Source organism: Siphateles boraxobius, unplaced genomic scaffold, assembly GCF_051911475.1.
Source record: "Siphateles boraxobius isolate OS27281-9 unplaced genomic scaffold, OSU_SipBor_1 41, whole genome shotgun sequence".
Lineage (NCBI taxonomy): Eukaryota > Metazoa > Chordata > Actinopteri > Cypriniformes > Leuciscidae > Siphateles > Siphateles boraxobius.
Window position 1 is genome coordinate 39,062,108 of NW_027509042.1, and position 18,771 is coordinate 39,080,878.

The following is an 18,771-nucleotide window of genomic DNA, read 5'->3' on the forward strand; positions in this document are numbered from 1 at the left end:
CCAGTAACCATAATAGAATTTCCATTCAAAGTTAATAATGTTCTTAAAAAGTTAGCACAAAAACATACATTGTTCATGTTCATTTTTTCTAACTTTTTAAAAAAAAAAAATTCTACTTGTTTCAGAAGGTTCAGAGAACATTCAAAGTAACATTCCCATTAAGTTTGCAGACTGATAAAATGGAATGTTTCCTTAAAGTGACATTTTAAGCAAAAATGAACATTCGGTCATTAATCACTCACCCTTCATGTTGTTCCAAACCCATAAGTCTTTCCTTCATCTCCTGAGAGCTTTCTATCCCTCCATATACAGCTATGCAACTGACATGTTGATGCTTCACAAAGTTAAAAAGACAATCCATATGAATTAAGCGGTTTAGTCCCATTGTTTGGGTGAACTATCCCTTTAACATTGGCATAACCAAGAAAAAAAAACTTTAAAAAAACTGGATGTTTTGAATGTTCAGAAAACTTTCAGAAATAAAGTTTTTATAACTTCACGGGAATACAATCAAAATTGGTTACACCTTATTGGTGTCTGTGTTACAGTGTAATACATTTAAGCACTGAGTAATATAATTAACAACATGTACATTACTTACTATAGGGTTAGGATTAGGTTGTGGTTTAGGGTTAGTTGCATGTAATTATGCACAATTTAGAAATTACTATAGTAACTAAATGCAATGTGTAACAAGGACATTGTAAAATAAAGTGTTACCAAGTTCTTCAGATAAAAAGCCGTTGTTTTCATAATGCACTTTAAATGTCAACAGTTTCCCTCTCTCTCTTTCTCACATTAGTTATTTTTCTGTTGGTTTCTACTTTCCTGCAAATTAAAGGCAACAATTCCAAAACATAAAAATAAAACACTAATCACAAAAGCACTCATAAATATCCTAGCATTGCTTGCTTTGAAAATATTAAGCTTCCTCAAGAGAGGCAATTTATTTTACATGAAAAGGCACTTTTCTCAAGGGGCACAGAGAGATGTCAAAACCATCCGAAAGTAAAAGGCAAGAAAACAAATATTAAATTAAAGACAAAGCCATTGTAACAAAAAGGTAAAAAAACATGGGATTCCAGACTGTTCCATCATTCAAGAGTACCCTAACTCCTGATCATCAACATATACCAACACAATATTTATGTAAAAATTATAGAATATAAAAATATATGATGTGCGTGTTTCATCGAGTAATTCAGAGTTGTAGAGTGCAATGCATCTATAAAATATTCATTGTGAGATGTTAGAATGGATCTCAACACGGAGTGCCTGCCAAACACATACAAATGTAAAAATTCTAATTGTTAATGTAAAATTCCATAGGCTGCAGATAAATGTAAAATGTTTTATTATCGATCAACCATAATTACTGCTTCTTATTCTAATTATAATTACACAAATACAAAAAAGTACATCTACAGTACATACAGTAAAATGTTTTCTTTGCATTTTGTGGTTGCTCATGTCTCTGTACCACAATTGTGATTCTTCTTGCACTATCACTAAATACAGTATATTAATTTATGGGTGTTTTATATTAGGTATGAGTATCTATTGTAACTCTCAGTGGAGGGCATGTGTTTCTTTGTTTGTTCTTAAAGGTATTGTAGGTAGAAATCCCCAAAAATACTTTTTTCCAAATTTGTTTAAAATGCCTTTATATATCAATGCATAATTAAAATGTAAGTACTCTGGAAAAGAAATTATAAAAATCGGGTTTCTGTAGTTCTCTCAGGACTGTAATAAACACAGCTCATTATTCCATTCAGGACGAAAGAAATGATTGGCTGGGGTGACTGTCACTCTCCCTCGCTACCATGGATACCACCTCTGCTGATACAGGAGCAGCCCAAATGCGCGCACCCGTTTGAAGAGGCACCGAAGCTAGTAATAACAATTATGGCAGAGAAAGAACAGTCAAAATTCTAAGTAACGTTACCTGCATATTGAGGCAGCGAAGTCAAACAAGTTAAAAAAAGGAAGACAGTATTTGAAAAGGCTATGAACAAAAAGTCTTTGGATAAATAAAGAAATCATACGAGAGTCAATATCGGCGTGGCTTTCCAGCGGTGGCGACAACTGAGTGATCTCAAGGGGCTGAAAAGTGACTCCATGATGGCTTTATTTCTGCTGGACAGGTAATCTTGCTGTTTTCATTTTGATGGCATTTATTTTTTTAATGAAGCATGTATCACTAGCACACGTAGCTACCTAATATAGCTACCTAACGTTACGTAGCATAACATATGGTACTGGCTATGACAGTGTAACTTTGGTGTCGACTGGTATAACGTTACTGTTAGTGAGCCAGGGTTGAGACGATAAATAAGCAATAGGCCTATCTGCAGTTGAAAGTTGTTTTGTTTAATTTCGCCAAATCTAACTTTAGGTTAAAAAGTTTAGGGGATCTATTTTTATACCTAGCTTTACCCTCTGCCTAAACTTTGTTCCTATTTTCAACCTGAACTCTACCTGCTCCGTTTTTTCACGTTTGGTTTGTTGTTATATGCTATGGTTTGGTTTGTTGTTATATTTACCTATGTCTTTATGTTGTATCTGTATGTGCTATACAATATATGTTGTGTGTGTGTGTGTTATATTATCTTGGGTCTGCAATGCAGTTGTGAGAAGGTGTTTGAGTGTATGTTACTCAGTTTATCTGTAAACAATATTATGTTATGAATCTTACAAATTCACCTTCATCACAGTGTAACTGATATCAACGTCAAACGTGTATCAATGAAGCTATTTATAGCTTTGCCTTATATTGAGTTTGATTCCGTTACGAGCTAGTCAAATATTTTAAACTTTACCAGTATCGATATGCGAGCTTGATAGTGAGTAGGGGAGAGCCGGGACGATTGAAACGCAGGACGGATGAAACATTGAGATTTCCTTGAAAACCACTCACGTTATGTACGTCAAATTTCGTCAGCACGTACAGCACGCAATGCCTATCAGACCCGCGAAAACATTTCTTCTTTACGTCTTGCCGTTTTAAAGTTAGAGCCGGAAAGCTGTTTTTGAGTGTGGTTAGTGAAATCTTTTGTGCGGTACTTTTTTTTGACCGACAAGTTGTATTTATTGTTTCATGTGCCATTGTAATAATAATATGGCAGGTGTATTAGTACTGCATCACACCCTTAAGTGTATATCAGAGTTTTTTAGTTTACGGACAAAACAGGTTTAAATGGCTGGAGGCGCTGTCGGGACGGTTGAAACAGCGACTCGTGCTAGTTAAACCTGGTCATAGGAAAACACTCAATATGACTAATCACTCAATATGACTCAAGGAATAAATGTAAGAATTAATTGTAAACGGATGTGTCTGTCTTCTTCAAAATAGCCTATTAGAAAGATTACGCAAAATGCACAAAGGCTTATCGCCGATTGTTTATTGGGCGACAGAACAAAAATGTTAATATGAACCTTAAAATGAAAATAAATGACAAAATATGTTTGTAACAATATGTACATAAGTTACTTGTCAGGTATTGTTCATAAAAACAAGAATTAGATGAATAGTTACCGTTTAAACTGTTATATTTCATCCGTCCCACCCCTGTGTTTAAATCGTCCCGCTGTGGAGGGACGATTGAAACAAAACCCAACTCCCGTTCAAAGTAAATTTTTACTTAAACCATTCTATGTTTCTACCGAATAACACATGATACTAAGAGAACACATATGTGAGTGGTTGATCACACACACAAAAAAAAATCGATCTGTAACCTTATCTTAGAAAACGACGTTTATCTGAAAAGTGTTTCAACCGTCCCGGCTCTCCCCTACTAACAGCCATGTCAATTGTTTATATTCATACTGATAAATTTAGTTATTTTATTACTTGTGATTCTGACATGATGTCACTACATCTGGTAAAGCTGGTAAACGCGTCCGACTCTTCCAGCTGAGCGAAGTCAGCGAACGGCCGGGATCCCGCGTTCATTTGTTTTGGGGGCGTGGCTTTGGAAGGAGCCGAGAAGGGAGGGGGTGGGAGTTAATGGAATAATGAGCTGTGTTTATTGCAGTCCTGAGAGGACTACAGACACTCGATTTTTATAATTTATTTTTCCAGAGTACTTACATTTTAATTATGCATTGATATATAGAGACAGTTTAAACAAATTTTGACAAAAAGTATTTTTGTGGATTTCTACCTATACCTTTAAGAGTTTTTTTTTGTTCATTTTTGCAAACTGTGGCTAGGGAATTAATGAATATGCTTTGATTAAAAAACACATACACACTCCCATTCATCTTGATGTTTCCAGAAGAAAGGTACAGAAACAGTGTGCACACAGATCAAACAGAGACTTAAAATCTAATAACCAATCCTACCACTTCTAGACAACTTCTTGACTTTTACTCCTCTTACTGTGAAGGATATTAGCCTGTTTTTTTTTTTCATTCTCTCCAAGCCAATCAATAAATATACACTATATTTCATGAACCACAATGGAATTTTTTTTTCATCCATAACCAAAGATAAACCATGACATTACTCCCTGATTCAAGACATTCATACAAAACTAAGTGACAACTCGGTCTCTCTTTTCCCTATTCCCTCACACACTTGTTATTCCATTCCTCAGACAGATGAGCCTCTCATTTATAAGCTCCAAAAACGCATCCTTTGTCAGTGAATGACAGTGATATTATTTTCTCTTAGTCTGCGTCCTGCAAGCTCTAATCTGCCTTGCCTCACGGAATTGATTTATTCAGATGTGTATCAAGCCGAGCCATCTTTGAACACTTTGAATATTACTTTATGTTCCTTCCCCTCCCTCTGCATTTCTGTTGTACTTCTCTTTGTTTTATTCATAGGCAAAATCAGCAGCAGTCATGATCTCAGCATAAATGCGATCTTATTCTTTCACTTGCCATTGGATGTTTTTTTCTTCTTCTTATATGCCCATTTTATGCCTGACCTGCTTTTATGCAAGAACACCAAAGATCTGGATTTTCATTCAGTTTTGACAAGTACCCGTGAAATCTACTATGACTTTAAAAATCTTCTCATCTTTTTATTTTCTTTAACCCTCACACGTCGGTATGAAGAGTTGAATGCTCTGATAAATAAAGAACTGTGTTGCGCATTTGACTGCATGCTGATTGGGCCACATGAACGTATTTGCACTTTTACAACTCTACACTCGGAAAAAAAAATCTTAATTGAGTTGTGGACTGTACATAGAACAGCACTTAATTTCAAGATTTACCTTCCTTATCCAGTCCAAAACATGCTGAGAAATAAAATTTGGTTATGGTGCCAAACCCAATGAATCCTACTGTATCATTTGATACACAAAATTCCAAGTCTCTAAATTATCAACATAATCAAAATGGCTGAAAAACCTGCTGTGTACCATCTAGTACATGCTTTCCGTTGTCTGATTGATATTTTTTTAAAGCAAGTTAAAGGCCTTTACAAGGCCTTATAATTCTAAAAATGTACCCCTTATTTGTGGAATACCTGTAATTTTGCTGTGAAATGTTTACTGAATGACTTTTATATTGTTATTAATATTTCAAGATTGAACACTTTTCTGAACTGAAGCGACTTTTTACATGATAATCTATATATATATATTTTTTTTTTAAACATGTTAAAATGTGAGTACCAATTTTTTACCATTTAATTTCAATCATCATTGTATTGCTTTGCATTTTTTGTCCCCACAATAAAAAAACGTTAGTGCTTTGATAATAAAACGAATAATTCAAATATCATCTTATCAAGACATATTGTTTGTAGATAGAATGACAACTGATGTCTGATATTTTATGCATTCTGTTGTACTGTTATAAAGATCTCATCTCATTGATTTACATTACAAGCTATTAGAATTTCATCAAAATTTTGACCATGTAAATATCAGCAAGTGTACAAATTCAGGTGTTTTTTCCTCCCTGAGAATGAGCTCCATATTCCTCTGGTGTATATCATACTATATGAGTCATAAAAGCCTGATGTGTCAAGATACTCAACACAAATCACATATGCATTTTTTTTTTCTTTTCAGATTTTAGAATTGAACCTTCTAATCCGGCTGTCGTGGAGCATCCATACTGTACATGCTGGTAATTGTGAGGATTTGAAGACCCACTCTGGTGTCTGATTTGCCCTTGCCTGGATCCGTTCCTCCCTTAAATCGTTCATATTTTGTCCTGAAGAGAGAAAGTTAAAGACCTGAGGTCTACAGGTATGATGAAGTCAGGATTTATAGTTAAACAAGAGCTATATAAAACTCGATAGTCACAGTTGGGTCAAGTTGACAGATGAGAACACAGACTCAGGTTAGACATACCTTGAGGGAGTCGTCGGATAGGTTTGTCTTTTATTGCTGCCCTGAATGCAAGCAGAGCTGGGACAAACCACAGATGCACTCTTGTGGTTTGGAGGTGCATGGCCCGTCTGTACAAGTGCAATACAATCTAAAACACTGTCACAAGGATAAGGTGCATTCAGATTTTTTACCGCAAGGTTGCAATAAACATATTCATATCAAGCAGTCTTGGGAAAGCTGACTGTGATTTATTATGTTTTTATGAAATTGTATTTATCATGTTATTTTTTAGAAGAAATGTCAATATGTCAACTGATGTCATTTATACTTTGCAGCACATTTTCATGTCCCCATTACATTGGACAAAATATGAAACTCACACTTTCAAAGACGGTACTCATATTAGTTTGGTATTTTAATATATTTCATGTCCTTTATTTATCAATTAACAAACACCAATGCACACCTGCAGGTGATAGGTGCGTAGGAAAAGAAGACCAAATAGATAGGTCGATAAATCTGCAAACAAGGAACTCCCGCACACTATCGGCACTTGCAAGTTAGTATTAAAACCTTTTATTAGCAACGTTTCGGTCTCACGACCTTCCTCAGGCATGATGATGAAGGCATGATGCCTGATGAAGACCATGAGACCGAAACGTTGCTCATAAAAGTTTTTCAATATTAACTTGCAAGTGCCGATAGTGTGCGGGAGTTCCTTGTTTACATGCAAGTTATTTTTAAAATGTAATTTATTCCTGTGATGGCAAAGCTGAATTTTCAGCATTATTACTCAAGTCTTCAGTGTCACATGATCCTTCAGAAATCATTCTAATATGCAGAAGAAACATTTCTTTATATTTTGAGGAAACCATGATACATTTTCAGGATTCTTTGATTGTCATGGAACAAAAGAATGCAGACAAAGGTAAGATCCAAACAGACTTTGAGACAGGCTGTAAACAGGCGAGTAAGTGGAAGGAAGATAGTTGAGATGATACTGGCAGGGTACTGACTGTTCTTATCTGTGTACAGGCAGAGATAACTGTGACTGACTGGCTTGAAGACGATGTGATCACTGAGGAAGACAGGACAGTTCGAAACGAAAGCACACAGGTTGGTAGTTTGGTATAAGTGTTAAGGGTTGAATGAGGAGACCAGGCAAACATGTGTTGTTTGGTGCTGGCCTTTATGGAGGAATTGATGAGGCTGATGGCAGACAGGTATGGCGATTGTTGAGTGTGCACAGGTGGTAGCCAGAGAGGATTATGGGAAACGTAGTGTGCTGAGGTGACTCTTCTGGTGACTGAGGATTATGACATTGATGAATAGAACGGTCAGCATTATTTTGAAATATTTATTTGTTTGTTACAATGTAGAAGTCTTCACTGTCACTTTTGATCAGTTTAATATGTCCTTGCTGGATAAAAGTATTAAAGAAAAAAATCTTACTGACTCCAAAATTTTGAACTGTAGTATATTACAGACAAACTTTATTTCCAAATGCTCATTCAATGCCAACAAAGGCCTATTAAGATGACATTTGTTAATCCAGCCACAGTCCCAAAGGACATTTAAATTGATTGAATATTGAAATCTGAAATATACTAATATACTAATGATTTGATTTAAGCACTAAATGGAGGAGAAACTCTAGCCTTATCAGCAAATTTTGAAATGCTCATGACAACCTCAAGGTGATTTAGCTGCCTCTGATTTGCATTTGCAGGTTTTTGGCCCTCCAACCTCCGCGCCAGTGAACACGTACAGTTACTCAATACAGTCAATCGCCCATATTCATTTTGCAAAAGTTACTATTCAAAGGTACTGCATAACAGAATATTCAATTTAATTTGACCAGATAACGCTAATCTTTCTGTTCAGTACCGAATATGAGTGTGTTTCCCAAAAAATCTTTATGCATGTGTTGCCATTACTTCAATAGCAGCTTTACAAAGGTTTTCAATTAATCACATGGCTCTAAATAAGTACTTCAAAGGTCAAGTTCCGCCAACCAAACTCATTCCAATAATGAAAGCAAATATCTTTCCAGTTAAATTAAACAGATAGAAAAGCTCAATTAAAGCAGCTCATCTGAAGAGCACAATAGGAGTGCTGTCAGTGTGAGATGAGGACACCGGAGCTCTGCATGCAAAAAAGGAAGTGTAAGACAAAGGCCTCTTTAGCCACGCTTAGAATGTGGCCTTCTTGAAGAATTAGCAGAGGAGAATCTTTTAACGGACTACGTTCTTCCGTTGGCAGTCATATTAGTGCTGTAACAAAGAAAGTCTTGGGAGCCCTATTTTCAGTCTGTTAATTGAATTGTGTGGGAATTGTTGTGCCCGAGATAGGCGGCTGGCGGTGTTAGACAGTAACAGACATCTGAGTTGACACTGCGGATTACACAACATAAGAAAAGGAAAAACACCCTCTCTCTCACAGCAAACATCCAACCATGCACGGGTTTGCACGCTTACATTCCCTTGCCTGCGTGCGCAATCAATGACACACACGATTGGCTCAAACACTCTCCCATTCTTTGTCTTCACATCTGAGTAGTCTCAAGGAACAGCGGAATGCACTCCTCACCGCGATCCTCGTAAAAATCCCCCAAATCCCGCTGCTATTCAGCAGAGCTTCGGTCCGATCCCACCAGCTCAGAAGTGCATTACAGCACAGCTGGATTGGGAGCAGGGTACACAGAGTGCTGTAACGGGATGTGCAATTGACTCTGGCTGAGAGCATGTCGAAAGGTCTACAAAAGGAAAAGAGACAGGGAATGGGGAACAGGATATGTCTGAGCCTTAATGCTGATGAAGGATTAAATCTGGCCATTGACTGCTGTTAAAATAATTATAAAAAAGTCTAATAAAAGCACAGCAGTAATCTGATAAAGCAATGCCAGCTGTAGCCTACTCTCTATTGCTCATGGAAACTGTCTGCAACCAGTGTGATTTTGTCAGGTTGAGTCAGTCGTATACTCGTATTGAATAATATTTGTGTCTTGAATAAAACCAGTTAATTTATGTTAACATGCCACACATAAGTTACCTGACAAAATATTTTTGCAGTTTGGAGTAATAGACCACCAACGGTCTTTCAACTGCGTATGCAAAGGGCACTGTATGGAATAACAAATGATTTTTGAGGTTAACATATCATTTTTTCTTATATTTAAATGGTAACATACTGTATATTTTGAGACAATAAAAAAGGGTTTAGTTATTATTATTGTTTTATTTTCTTTCTATACTTTTTAAAACCTTTATTTCCTCAATTCAATATCATTTCCTGCTATTGATTTTCTGCCCCAAACTTGACCCAGACCCTAAAGGATTTAGGTCGAGACATGTTTACTTTACACTAGAACAGTGGTTCTCAAACTGTGACAGATACCAAGTGTCTCATTCCCTAATTTGAACAAATCGACTGATTAATCAACAAATTAAGTGATTACGGTTATTTTAATTTGTGATTAAAGATGCACAATTATGCTGTTTTTTTATTTTCAACTTTCTTTAGTGCGTAATTTTGCTGCTTGACCATGAAAAAGTTCTGCAAAGTTATAAAGCACACAGTCTGCTACAAAGAGAGTTATTCTCTATATCAGCACTGTTTCTGAACTCCCTGAAACGCCTCGAGTGTAGTCTTCAGTTTTCTTCAGAACCAACACGTCACAATATTCCTCCTTTAAATTCCCTCCCAAGACATACACAAACAATACGAGAGAGGCCTGGTTGAGTTGCGTTAGTAGTGTGTTGTCGCCATGTCCAAGAAACGCTGTTTTCTTCCATTCCAAATCTATCAAACTGATAAGGCAAAATTGACGCCATCATTAGTGTTTATAGCTGAGAAGCTGAAACTCGCGGTAATGGTAAGGGGCGTGACATTTCCAAAACATGCTCAAAACGACCCATCAATCTCAACACACTGGTCCAGCTGACCAATCATTGAGTTTTTTGGAAAAAGGGGCTTCAACTAAAACGAACATTAATGACAGACTGGATAGAGAGGTGCTGCAACAGTGTTAAATATGTGAAAAATAATGGGGTTTTTTTGTTGTTGTTTAATTTTTACATTCAAGCATGAAAACCCATTATAGCAGACCCCAACAACAAAATCATCGTTGTAAAATGGTATGACATGGCCACTTTAAATGTCTGTTTTCTCACTTCAATAATATAATTCACAGTTAAAAATCACGTTATGTAAGTGTTTGGTCCAAATAATGAAAGTAGCAGTCTGGCAAAATTGGTTGTAGTAAATAGATGGGAATCAATTGAGTTTAATTGAATTTAAGTCATCCATCCTTATCCTGAGAACAAACACCAACTGAGGGTGTGACAGGAGAGGAGAGTTGTGAACAGTGTGTGTTCTTTGCTTATTCTGTTCTCAAGCTGACAGACAGATAATTATGGATGACACACCGCTTCACTGTGCATGCTCATGAAATGAAACACAGAGAAGCACAAACTCATGTGGAGCAATTCATTTAAATGTTGAATGAGATACACAGGCGTGTGAGAAGAAAAATGCTTATGCATCATTCCATTTAGAGACTGGAACTGGAACTGGCAGTGGCTTAGATAGTCAACAGTTTAGTGTTGTGAATGTTGTACGGAGACCAACGGATGTACAACAACAAAAATAAAAGAGGAAGCAAAACAATTATGCTGCAACACACCTGAAATAGTATGAATTAACATAAAAAGTCCAGTTTGCTTGGTTGGGTTTCCAATTAATAAAACCTCAGCTGCAATATACAGGATGATGCATGTTTTCCCAGCATGCATTGCAGGTGTTGGTTTCATAATTAGTGGTGATAGCTAAGGCAATTATCACTGTTGTTCAGGATGAGAACAAAACTGAGTTAAATAAAAACACAGAAAACCCAAGCAACCTGACAAGTACCCAGAACACTCTAGCTACTATAGCATCTCTAAATATTTGTTTGTAACTTTGTAGCAATTTTTTTTATTATTATTTGGTGTTTTCTCCTTTATACCAGACCATAACAATACAGACAATTGAGTATTCAGTTTCAAGTTAAACGAGTTTTGCCGATGCTATTAGACATTTTAGATCATAAGATTATTATAGGACTATGGCACAAATATAAAATGTATTGATTTGAACGCATTGAGTATCACTGCTCAATATCACAAACAGTTCTACAATAAAGGTGGTAGACTTCTGTATATAATATAGCAAATTAGCCTATATCTATCACCTTTTCACGCTGCTCCTAATAAAAAAGCCTTACATCTATCATATTAATTTATATAACATATAACAGCAGATTAAAGCTTACATGAACATTATTCACATAACGAATTTTCAGACCGCTTTGCGAACCCATAGACAAAGCCTACATTAAAGAATCGACTCAAATGATTCATTCAAACAGTTTATTTGCGAATCGGCGAGCAGCTTACATTTGCATAAAGTTTTGTTCAGGTGCAAAAGTAACGAAAATGTCTGGAGAAATGCGTTTGCCTAGAAGAAATAGAAGTTTGCCTATTAATTCGAGTAAAAGTCAACAAATACATATATAGGCTATTCGAGTAGGCTAAAGCAGGTTTTTTTTAGGTCAAAGCTATGACGTGAATATGTGAACATATTTTGTAGGCTATATTTCCCTTTACCGCCCGAGGTAAAGGAAGTCTTGCACTCTTGATCTCGCTTGTGAGGCTGTATTACACGGCTCGGTACCCTACACACCATATAGCCAATCCGCGCCGCCGAAGCGTATGCCCACCTCTCACCTTCATCATCAGCATCATCCTCACAGTCAGAGCCAGACATCAGCCGAACAAGACACTCTCAGACAGACCTCATGTAGGAAGAGAGAGAGAGAGAGAGAGAGAGAGAGAGAGAGAGAGAGAGAGAGAGAGAGAGACTTAAGCCAGCGCTTAGCATTATTTCCCCCTCAGAATGGAGTGATCAGCATGATCAACTAGTGGATCCGGACCGCTTTTTCAGGTCCATGCTTGGATGTTTATATCTCTTCAAATCAGCTTTGAGTTTCATCACTGCAACCGGACACTTCCACTTGTCAAGACAGATAGTCCAACCGCACTGGTATCAGAGCACATACATACATGGGGATCATCGCAGCATTGCCCGGAAGATGTGTATCACTGCTCCGCTGCTGAGATCTGTGTCGCCTGCGCTCGTCGTGGGATCGGATCCCTCGGTTCATGTCTCCGTGTCATTCCCGGTGAACTGAGATGGCTTTTTGCGCTGTGCTGCGACAGACACGCAGACCGCGGCAGGATAATTGGACACATTTAGTGTTACTTACAACCTATTGCTTTTTTTGTATATTACCACTGAAACAACTTTGCGCGTTCCCGTCATCGCTGAGCGACTGTCAAACACCCACCGGGTGGAACTGCTCCGGTAAGAGACCCGTACACGCTCCTCTGTTCGTGCACATTTGCGCGACTATTCTCACAAGTTTGTCTGTTTTTAACGGGGTTATTAATTTATCATTTAGCTGGGGATTTTATTTATAATAACTAAACACACATTGGCTATTAGATGTTTATTCCACCTGGAGTCTTGGTCAGTCATGGTTCACGGTCACCCTAATACAGTTGAGAGTTTGTGTTCTAAATTGAATGTAATGAGATAAATTATATAAAAGTGTATTGCAAAACAATGGCAAAAAACCCAATAGAAACCCAAAAACAACCATGCTACGCCATCAGTGTAGTCGGACTCACGAATAAATGACTCTTTTAAGGAATTGTTCTAAAAGACTCAACGACATCACAAGTTATCGATTTTACTTAGCTTGAATGAACTCAATGATTTCTTCAGAGCAGGTACTAAATCAACATTTGACTCACATACTCAATTTCAAGGGATTTCGAAATTGAGCACGTCGTTTTGTGTTTGGGAATCTGAAATCAGTATTACTGATTGCAGCATAGGCTTCGTACAACATAGGTAGTAGTCTTGCATTTTTGTAACAAATATATTTTAATTAATGACATTAGAACATGAACAATAGAATTCAGTAGGAAACACTGGGATATATGTGAAAACCTGACCTAAGATGATACCTGTCATTTTTAAAATTACAACATTGGTAGCACATCTCATCAGGCAGAAAAATAACTTGTTGGTGTGTGCACTGTCAGGGAAAAGAAATGAGGATGTTACTGCTTGTCACTAGGTACCCTTGAAGGTACATTTGTACCTGTTCTATCCCATAATGGTGAACAGTGCACTGTATTAATACGGTGCATATTATTACTTTAATGTGCTAATATGCGTTCTTTAGGCACAAATGTGTGAGGGTGCTGCCTATAGGGACAATACAGGTACAATTGTTAGTGTGGATTGTGATCCTGAGAGGTAGCTCAGATTTTCAGTACACGTGCTGTAACTTTTGAGTTACCAGCAATGATTTGTAACCGCAAGGTATGCGAAATCTGTGAAGGCTATCATCTGGCCCCAAACAAGTACATCTGGTGCTGCTTTACTCCATATCAGGGGAGTAAATGTAGCACTGAAAGGGAGCGCTTGTCAGAGATACTTTGGGAACAAAGGGCCCTGCTGTGCAATTATGTTTCTCTTTAAATAGCTGTAGGGGGGCAACAGTCTACAACAAATCTATCTGTTGCTCAGACCTACAGTGGCCAATGTGAGATAATTCAGTGCACGTCAGTAAGAAATCTGATTAAAATGAAGGGAATTAGAGTACAGCAGACCTGTAAATTTGCTGTTGACGTGTTCTTCTCTCCTCTCTCTCATTCTGTGTGTGTTGGGCTGGGCTCGGTCGTATCGATTCCTTCCCATCATGTAACCCCACCACAGTGCTGTCACACGTGTCGAAAGCAGAGCTTGATAAAATAAGCTGTCAGATAGACAAGTTGCCAGATGGCTGGCTTGACTATATTCCAATAAAGATCTATCAGAGTCCGTTACACTACAGGTCTTTTTGTTGTAAGCTTCTTTTCTCTTTGGCAGCCCTACACAGTCATGCACACTAGTTTAGGCAGGTCATGCCAAACTGCCAATCATTCCTCTTAAAGTGCTCCTATTATGATTTTTTTTAATATTACCTTTCATATAGTGCAATATAGCTGTTAGTTAATGTAAAATATCAACAAAGTTGTAAAGATCAAAGTGCACGACAAATAAAGTTATTGTCTCCGTAAATGAAAGAATAGATTCTGAACTGCCGAAACGAGTTGTCAGCTATTCCAGTATCAGTCCCGTAACATATCTTTGTACATAGGTTTGTAACAAATTTGCATAATTTAAGGCCATCCATGGTCTTCATTGGCTGCCTGCGAACAACATCTACTTAGGACTTGAGCAGCAACATGTTGTCGACATGTCAAGAAGACCGTTCTCTTTGCGTATTAATTGTGCATACAATCCAAAGGATGAGGACTAACCCTGGAATTGATACGGTAAAACAGACACCATTGTTACTGTTCGTATCTCTGTGTACAGTGTAGACCATATTCAGAGCAGCGCCATGACAGGTATGAAACCGAGGCTGTGAGGAAAAGACTTACCGTGTTTTCAATGGCATCCACTGTGAAAAGCTGTATAAAGCTCCTAGATCACTAATAATTTTCCACAGCTCATATTGTCTGTTTTCGGTCTACTAACATTTCTTGGAAAGATATTTTTGCAGTGATTCGTCAGCAGAACAATCCAAAAACACATGAAATAACTGTGCAATCCACTGAAGAGATGCATGCCTATCCCTCACAGCCTCGCTTTCATTCACGTTTAAAATCAAAGATGGCGCTGCTGTGAATAAGGTCTGTAGAAGTGCTGCTGAGGAAACCACTGGAACTGAAATTAAGATATGGCAATGGCCGTTTCGTTTCATTTGACCTTGGATGCATGTAAACCTATTGAAAGAGACCTCCAAAACAAAATTAGGAACATTTAAAATAGAATAATAGGGGCGCAACCCATATTTTCCAGTCAAAAAGATAAGACATTATGGATTTGGTTGAAAAAGATATTATTTTGAAAGAAATCAACAAATTGCTTATTTTGGCATAGCATGAATCCAACCAAAATTAATCTTGTTTTATACTTAAAACAAGACAAAGCTATTTGCCAAATGGGGGAATAACAATAAAACTTAAAAGTTTGTAAGTTCACATTGAAAATGTGTTCAAAACCTAGTGATCTCTTGGGATAATTCTCAAATCATGCTGGTTAATATAATCATACGTTTTTTCACAAACCAAATTCTAATAACACCCAAATTGGTACACTGATCATCTTTTTTAATTTTTTTTATTAATTATAACTATATTTTTTAATTGATTCAGAAATGCATTGATTATTTTGATTTAAGGATTTTTTTTTCTGGAAAACAACACCAAAATACTGAAAGAGAAGATTTTTGCATTGTATAACTTCTGTATGAAGGAAAGCACCTGACTATTTTGGCCTTTCATCTGCAAATTTCTCTCTCCTTCAGACTGTGAAAGACTACAGGGATTAGTCTAATCCTGCACCTCCGCGCTTTATTCCTCATTCCTTGGACACTCAGTGCGCCAGAGCCTATGTTGATTGTATTTGTGTGTATGAGGGAGAGAAGGAGAAATAGAAAGACTATGAGAATGTAAGGTCTTCAGGGAAGTCTTGTCTGAGCTCCTGGGCTAATGAGGAAGTTGTGGTGCCCTATTTTGTGTTTCTTGGGGTTTTCCGTTCGGCTCTCTCTGTTCTATCCCGCCTTTAATGCCATTATTGAGATTTAATCCAGTAGAGCACAGGAAGGATGCCACTACTCAGTCAAGAAAAATGAGGAGGAAGAGAGTTCTCTCCTCTATTTATCTCTGTTCTGCCATCATTAGTTGGCTCAGAGGAGGCATGACTAATGCATGCCACTAGGAAGATGTTGCAGGGCTAATTGAATGGCTAACGCAAGTGTGTTTGTTATAAAATAATAATGCCGCTTGGCTCGTTCAGGGAGAAAGAGCGAGTTGGTATTGAATGGTGGAGTGTGAGTTGTGTACCTGGAGGTGAGCTGGAGAAATAAAGGACAGTAATCAGAGACGTCCCCACAGAGTGCACACTCATAAAGCTGAGTGGTTAGGAAGAGCACCCTCTTTAAATATGCATGATGGCAGATGTTTCTGTTTTTCATTCTGAACATTGTTATTTCCTCTGTTCTACAATTCCTAAACACTGAAAAGAGGTTACTTGCTCACACACCTGAACAACATGCAAACATAGAAGCATTACCAGGGATTCACACTCTAAACCTGTAAATAAACAGAAAGGTATCAGTCTAGTTATAATGTAAAATGAGTTACTAAGTTACTGATCAAAGAAGCAATCTTTTGTAAATTAAAGCATACCCTGTTATGGTTTTTCAGATATTACCTGTCATACAGTGTGTAAAGTTTTAAAGATCACAATAAATGGAGTTATTGTTTGCCAAAAGAAAGAACCAATTCTGAACTGCCTAAAATGAGTCGTTAATAATTCTGCAATTCCTACATAAGTTTGTTAAAAATTTGCATAATGCCATTGCCAGCATATGGTATTTTTTGCGAACAATGTCTACTTTGACAAGTTCCCGAACACTGTAGTTGTAGCTGCTGAGGCCTGGAAGAGTTTGGTTTGTATTGTCGACATGTCGAGAAGATGCTGTTTTCTGAGCTGCGAAAGCAAATCCACTCGGGCTATAATTGATATGGTTAAACCAACGCCATCGTTACTATTCGTATCACTGTGTATGCTAGTGCTGAAGCCTACGGAGCTGAAATTCAGATATGGTAATTGATGTATCGTTTTTGACACATGCTGTAAGCGGTAGACCAATCACAACAGACTGGGCCATCTGACCAATCAGAGCAGAGTAGGGAAAGGAGGGGTTTAGAGAGGCCGGATCCTTAATTGAACTGTTTAAGACATTGTGAGAAAAAAGGTGATACTGCAATGCATATTATGAGGACATTAAAGAGTGTTTTTTTCACCTTGGATGCATGTAAACTTATTATAGGAGACATTCCAAATTAGGAACCTTTTAAATAGCACATAGGGGGACTTTAAGTAGATGTTTTTAATGACAAAAATCAACCAAAATATTCATATGCATCAGTTTTCTTTGACTCTCCTTTTGACCTGAATCCATCTAATTATGTTCTTCAAATAATTATATAATTATTTGATGCATTTGCATCAAACAGTAGGCAATACATCTAATATATCTTACACAAGTATTACTTATATTGTAAGGTGTAAAATGGCGTATCTTACTAATATGTGGTATATCCTAGGGAGTGCAAAAGATTAAGAACATATGTAGCCCACAAATTTGGATGGGGCTGGAGTGGGCAGCTGCACAGAAACAAAACAAACATCAAATTCAATGTTTGAACAATGATCCTTACGCACAACAAGCAATGAACACAACCTTTCTACTCCATAGACAGCCAAGTTTTATTAAAAGCAGTGTCAGCGGTGATTTACCCTTTTAAAGTTAGTTCACGAGTTCACACTTACAAAACATCAGATAGAGTAAAAGAGTATGCGTATTTGGCCTGCTGGCCGAGCAGAGGGCTCCGAGCTCGGTATTTTGGCCCTAACCCAGAGTACTCCCTCTGTATTCCTGGCTGTGGTAGGAACCAGCCAAGAGTGAGTGGTGGAGGGATGCTGAAAACTGTCAAGAACACTGTATAGAGGCCTCCTCTCATGCTAATTGGATAGACATGTTAATTGCTGAATCTGATTGGAATTTGGAATAATGTGTTGATTGGATAGATCATTTGAACTTTGTTAATGAAACGTCATTTAATGTACATAATTAGAATAAAACATGAATTTTGATGATGGAAATGATAGGAAATTACAAACAGAACTGAAACAATCTAGTCACTACTGGGGTGTATTTAATGCATATACTGTAAACTTTCTCAGTTTAAAAACACATGCAAATGTAGGCCGTTTAGAAACGACTTTGTTAAAGATCTTCAGAGGAGAGGATTCACAGGTTCAGTGAGTTTTTTTGTGATTTGGGTGTAAATCTTGTCTTGAAGAGATTTAATGCATGGCATAGCTTTAAAACGCAGTAAACTGTCAAATCACTTACCTTGTGTGGCGTTATTCTCAGTGGCTCACACTTTGCATAGTAAATGGCTGTTTGGCATAAGCTACTGGCAGAACTGTTTAAAAGTAAATAAACATTGAGCAGATTTTGTAGAGAAGTGGTTTATTGCAGTCATGGCTCAATGAGTGCATTTACATGTCAATAAAATGGTGATAATTATCAAAATCAGCTAAACCTTTTGAGGTGATATTGCTATGCTGGTGAAAGTATGTTTACAATAAGTATACATAACACAATGCATAATTTTAAAAGTATGAATCTTACTTTTGTATGACTGACTGAAAATCTTTAGCAATGTAAATTCTGACTACCAAGCTTTTGTTAGTAACTATGATAAAATCATGATAAAAGTAGCCACATTTCAATGCAAAA

At 37.2% G+C, this 18,771-nt stretch overlaps 1 protein-coding gene across 2 annotated transcripts in view; it reads left to right on the top strand.

Moving 5' to 3' along the window:
• The first annotated feature begins 12,085 nt into the window (after positions 1–12,085).
• The window catches only part of tmeff2b (transmembrane protein with EGF-like and two follistatin-like domains 2b), an 83,763-nt gene continuing 77,077 nt past the window's right edge, over positions 12,086–18,771 (top strand). Inside the window, exon 1 of one of the 2 annotated variants that reach the window (XM_077199591.1) lies at positions 12,086–12,698. In XM_077199591.1, the coding sequence (XP_077055706.1) occupies positions 12,527–12,698 (172 nt within the window). In that variant the 5' untranslated portion in view covers positions 12,086–12,526. The remainder of the gene's footprint in view (positions 12,699–18,771) is intronic. The other variant, XM_077199592.1, reaches the window with a different exon arrangement.